The sequence below is a fragment of the Callithrix jacchus genome, chromosome 8 (assembly GCF_049354715.1).
Source record: "Callithrix jacchus isolate 240 chromosome 8, calJac240_pri, whole genome shotgun sequence".
Taxonomy (NCBI): Eukaryota; Metazoa; Chordata; class Mammalia; order Primates; family Cebidae; genus Callithrix; species Callithrix jacchus.
In genome coordinates, this window is record NC_133509.1 from 140,705,177 (window position 1) to 140,711,456 (window position 6,280).

At 42.2% G+C, this 6,280-nt stretch overlaps 1 gene segment (V, D, J or C); it reads right to left on the reverse strand.

Moving 5' to 3' along the window:
- Positions 1-289: 289 nt before the first annotated feature.
- Positions 290-5,806, reverse strand: LOC144577241 (immunoglobulin heavy variable 3-72-like). The segment is given in 3 exon segments: positions 290-383; positions 5,154-5,577; positions 5,681-5,806. Coding segments are annotated over 3 exon segments (564 nt in total).
- Between the last annotated feature and the right edge of the window lie 474 nt (positions 5,807-6,280).

Sequence of the window (6,280 nt, forward strand, 5' to 3'; positions counted from 1 at the left end):
ATACAGACGTTCTACCATGGTGCCTAATTGTACAATATGCTGCAGGCAGAGGAGGGTTTTAAATCTTCAGGAAGCTCCATGAAGCTGAACAACAAGAAAACACACTTGGAAGTAATTCCTGTATTCTAGAGACCTGATATAGGAATTTGAAACTAAGTACAAAGAAAGAAAAAAACAAAAATCCAGTGTGGAAACTAGAATAATGCTATGCAGCATCACGACCAGCAGGAAGCACTGGCTGTCATGGGGATGCAGAGACGGCACAGGCGAGGGAGGGTCTGCAAGGGCTTCACCAGGCCAAGGGCGCACTGAGGAGCACGGCTGCCGGCATGCACCGCTTCTGAAAAACACGCTGGAACTCACAGTATGCAAACAGGATGGCACTGGCATTAATATAGAGAGAGCTCAGAAATAAAAGGATACGTCAATGGCAAACTGATTTTCAGTATGTGGCCAACAATATCAAATGTACAAATCAAGGTCTCCCCCTAAGAGGGTGTTAAAAAAACTGGATCTACACATGCAAAGAATTAAGAATTTTAGTTTAGAATGAACACAAAAATCACATCTAAATGGGATAAATAGTTAAACGTACGGCTTGCAGTTTTAAAATTTCCCCCACCCAGAAAATAATACTAAGAACGATTTTCTCTATTTAAAGTTGAAGGCACAGGCAGCAAAAGCAGAAGTGAACAGGTGGGACTGCGCCACAGCAGAAAGATTCCGCAAACCAAGGACACATTTCCAGCCCGCAGAATGGGAGAATGTACTTGCGTGCCATGAATCTGAAAATGTGTCAAAATCCAAAAACAACTCATTAGCAAACTCATAATTGCCTGATTGTGAAGGGGTCAGTTTTACACCTTAACAAACTTAAGAACATAGATCTCACGTTAAAGATTTTCCTCTGCGTAATGGTGTCACGGCACACTTGGGAAGGGTAGACTTGGGAATCATTCAATCCAACACTAATATAGGAGGTGTGAGCCGGGCAAGGCGGCTCACGCCTGTAATCCCAGCACTTTGGGAGGCTGAGGCGGGTGGGTCACCTGAGGTCAGCAATTTGACATCAGCCTGACCAATATGGTGAAACCTTGTCTCCATTAGAAATAAAACAATTAGCTGGATGTGGTGGCGTCCACCTGTCGTCCCAGCTACTCAGGAAGCTGAGACAAGAGAATTGATTTAACTTGGGAGGTGGAGGTTGCAGTGAGCCAAGATCACACCATTGCACTCTAGCCTGGGTGACAGAGCGAGACTCCGTCTCTCTCTCTCTCTCTCCATATATATATATACACATCATATATAGTATGTATATATAATACATATGTGGTATATATAATATATATAACATGTATATATAATACGTATGTAGTACATAATATTATATATATGTACTACATACGTATTATATATACACATTATATATCCCACGTGGATGCAGGAGCCACAGCCTCAGCCCCACCTACACTCCAATATATAATATTATATGTACTACATACGTATTATATATACACATTATATATGATGTTGTGAGTTTTCTTCATAGATGTTATTAAAGCTGACATCAGCTGACTCTAGGTTAGGGAGTTTGCCATTGATAAAATTTGTGGGCCTGATTCCATCAGAGCAGAACTGGAGAACATGAAATTCCATGCTGGTTCAGCAGCTTCACCTCCCCCTGGGACCCCCAGCATGCGCTTCCTGAAGGACGATCCTATGGACATTGCATGTTCCTGGCCACCTCCACAAACTGTCATCCTCTGTGTATCACGGAAACGTGGCCTGTGCATCTGTAGCTTGTCAACCCTGAATAATAAACAGAGAGTGACTCTAAAATATGATAACATTTATTGAAGGATTGGTATTGAAACTGAAATATGTACGGGTGCATTCAGGTTGGTAAAAGAAAGATACATAATTAAGGAAAAAGGGGGTTAATCAGCTGTTTAGAGACAATTATCCTGGGCTAGAAGGATAATAGCGGAGGTGACATTGGTGTGAGGTTGAACGGGCAGTTGTTGGAGAAGGAATTATGTGAAGGCTGTGGTGGCCTCTGTGCCAGGCTGTGGCTGTGCAGACTCTATTTATATGACAGTTCTTGCTGTCAGGAATGTGTGTGTTACACCCTCCTTCATGGCCTTCCCCAGCTTCATGCATTAGAATTTTAACACAGGTGGCTCCATTTTGATTCTGATACATTTCACAAGCTCTTTCTAACACTGCTTTTGAAGCAGATGACTCTGCAGTTTGCACAGAACAGGGTTAATTCCACATCCACACCCCATTTTGATCAAATAAGTTCATCCCCTTCACTATTAACAATCACTTGCTTTCCCAGATGCGTCTACACAGCACACAGTGCAGGGTCCTGAGCAAATGGGGAGAGAAGGAAGCCCCACCAGCCTCTCCCACGTGGCTGCAGGAGCCACAGCCTCAGCCCCACCTGCACTCCGAGAAAATGCCTCGAGGTCTGGGATGTAGACCACGGAGACCATCTGTTTCTTTTACAGGAAGCAGGAAAAGCAAATGAAAAAGGAAGAACAGACACTGCAAAGGAAGGACAGTCTGTGGGTTGTCTGTGTCTGTGCGTATCCTCTCACATTCTGTGTGTTGTCTGTGTCTGTGAATGTCCTCTCAGTGTCTGTGGGTTGTCTGATTGCTCTGCTGATAGTTTTATTTGCTTGTTTGTTTTGCTCAGCAGAAACTCCTTAGTTAATTAGGTCCCACTTGTCTATTTTGGTTTTCATTGCAAGTGCTTTTTGTTTGTAAGCCAAAGATTCTTTGTCAGAACTAGTGTTGAGAAGAGTATTTCCAGGTTGCCTTCAGGAATTTTTATGGCTTGAAGCCTAACGCTTAAATCGTTCATCAATTTTGAGGTAATTTTCTCCATGTTGAAAGTAGATGTCCAGCCTAAATCTTCATCACCCAGCTAGCCCGTTTTTCCAGCAGTATTTATTGAACAGGGAGTCCGTCCTTTTCTCATTGCTTGTTTCTGTCAGCCTTGCCAAAGATGAGATGATTCTGGGTGTGCAGCCTCACCCCACTCAGAATCGCTGTCACTGAAAGGTCAGAAAACAGCAGGTGCTGGTGGGGCTGTGGAGAATAGAGAACACTTACACACTGTTGATGGGAGTATGAATTAGTTCCACTTTGGAAAGCAGAGTGGAGAGTTCTCAAGGAACGTAAGACAGAGATATCATTTTACACAGCGATTTCACTCCTGGGTATACACTAAAAAGTAAGTAAATAATTCTTTATTTGTGCACACACTTGTCAGAAACCCTGAAGCTATCCATTGAAAATCTATGCATTTTATCCTAATTTTATCTCCTAAAAATAGAAAATAGACAATTGTATGGAAATATTTTACTTTGAAATTAAAATATTGATACAATGTGTATGATAATTCAAATATGAAATGTAAATGTGATTACTACAATAATTATTAAAATACATTCAGCTATACTAGAATAAAGTCCCAGAAATAAGAAAGATAAAGGTGATATATTAAAGTGAAAAATTAATAAACACAAATTTCACAGACAATTTAAACACGGCTAAAAATATGTGCAATATTTTATATTATTAGTTATATAAAGTTAGTAAACTATTTGTATAATATTTTAACCTGTTTTATAAGGATAATTTCATAAGATTTTGTGTGAAATCATAGATTGGGACAGACCACAGGAAAATAACAATATTTACAAGCAGATGTATAAATTATTAATATATTCTCAATGTTGGTCCAGCTGTTACACCTGAAATTTGTAATTATATCATGGGTTTGTTTGGAATAACTAATTTAAAGGATGACTTGGGGGATAATCTCCAATATGGAGACATTATTATCTCATCTATAAAGAAACGGAAAATCCATAATACAAGTAAAATCCTGATAAGAAAGTGTGTCTCCTGGAAAGGAGTTTATCCTATCTGACTGTAATACATTTACTGTAAAAATGATCACTTTCATTATGTTTTGTCAAATTAAAGCAGAGGGTGGTGAACTGAAGTGTGATGTTGCCTGTTTGGTGCAACAGTGGGGTGAGGACAACGAGGAGCCCTGTGATCCCGAGGAGATGGCCTGATCCACGGACAGGGAGGCTCCAGGTCCTGTGGTCTCACCGGGAGCACCTCCTTCTGCCCGGCCCGCAGCCCCTCCCAGGAGCCTCCAGGAGACAGGGGTGTGGCTGGGCCCTCGAGACGATCCAATGAGATGTGGAAGTGAAGAAAAAGATAATGATCTGAAATAAGTTTTAAACATTAAAATAAAAATTTTCATTTTAAATTCACAAATTATGACTTTATACTCACAAGGTAAGAAGCAATGTTCTCATTTGCGAATACAATATGGAATAACTAAGATAATAAGAAATAATTAAGATAATTATCTCTCATCACCTCAAATTCTTACCATATAGTGTGACAACAACATTTAAAATGTACTCTTACCTGTTTTGAAATGACCAATATACTACTTTTAAATGAACAAACAAAAATTAACTCATGTAAACAATGAAAAGCAATAGAAATTTATAGTGAATTACTGTAATAATTCATATTTTGTTCATCATTAAGTTTGATTTTTAGACTATATTTTCAGAATTATTTTATTGTATAGTTTAATATGAATGCCTACACATATGTGCATAGGTCTGTGTATTTATACTTCTCTCTTTCTTTCTTTCTTCCTTTTTTTTTGGATGGAGTCTCACTCTGTCACCTAGACTTGACTGCAGTGGCATGATCAGAGCTCACTGCAACCTCCACCTCCTGGTTCAAGGAATTCTCCTGCCTCAGTTTCCTGAGTAGCTGGAGTTACAAGCGTCAGCCACCACGTCCGGCCCATACATCTTCCTATGCGTAAAATTTCAGTCCCTGTAGCTATGTGGTAGCTGATGTCAACAAATGTTCATATAACCCTGGATGATCAGTGCAAATAATTAGGAATGTTTCTTCCTTGAAAGTATATGTTTAAAGAATATTTGTATATACATAATTTTAATAATTAGTGAAATTTAAATACTAACGTTAACAAACTTATACCAAATATAAGTCATAAAATATCACAACCCGAAATGCTCCAGAATTCTGCAAATATAAAGCTGACTTTTCCAGCTGAAGAGGAAGGAAACCTCGCCCTGCACCTGCTCCTGGGGCCTGTCCCGTCCTCGGTGTGTCCCGCGCGCCCCCTGTTGTCCCCGCGCGCCCCTGCAGGAGGTTTGTGTCCGGGCTCACACTGGCCTCCCCTCACTGTGTGTCTAGTACAGTAATACACGGCCGTGTCCTCGGTTTTCAGGCCGCTCATTTGCAGATACAGCGAGTTCTTTGAATCATCTCTTGAGATGGTGAATCGGCCTTTCACAGACGCGGCGTATTCTGCTGTCCCACCATTGGCTTTGTTTCTAATAACACCCACCCACTCCAGCCCCTTCCCCGGAGCCTGGCGGACCCACTCCATGTAGTAGTCACTGAACGTGAATCCAGAGGCCGCACAGGAGAGTCTCAGGGACCCCCCGGGCTGAACCAAGCCTCCCCCAGACTCCACCAGCCGCACCTCACACTGGACACCTGCAAACACAGAGACACCCTGGTCAGAAACTGCCACCCACATCCACTGTTCCCCTCACTCATGTCCACACACACTCAGTGTCTCTAGTTCTCCATGAATCACCTTTCAAAACAGTCACAAGGAAAACCCAGCTCAGCACAGACTCCATGGTCGGTGCTCTGTGTTCAGTGCTGATCACCAAGTGGAAACTCCTGGGAATCCCAGGCCCGGGGCTCCTCTCCCAGAGCTGCAGGGTCAGGGCTGGGCTGGTCTTTATCAGCAGAGGGAGGGCCGTATTTGCATGTCTCCTGCTATATAGCAAGTTCTGGGGTGAGATGCGGGAGGAGAGGACGGAATCCAGAGAAGGCTGTGCCTTGCAGGCGTTTGGTGACAATGATGGTATTTGGAAATTATACTGTCTGATTATAAAACTATTCTGTGATAAACACTTTGAACTGAGCGCCTGATTTCAGTTTTGCATATTCATGTATATGACGTTTCCTGGGAGTCAGTGTTTCTCCACACAGATGTGGAAGGACACACACATGGGAAAGGGGCTCTGTGTGTCTGCGAGCTCATGTCTGCATGAGTGAGCCCTGGGATCTGGGCCTGTGCTCCTCAGCACTGGCCCCACTTACTCCCTGAGCCAACTGCAGGACACAGCGTGGTTTGGGGAACCCACTTTCTGTGGCGAAAACATGTGTGCTGCCTTCTAGAATTCAC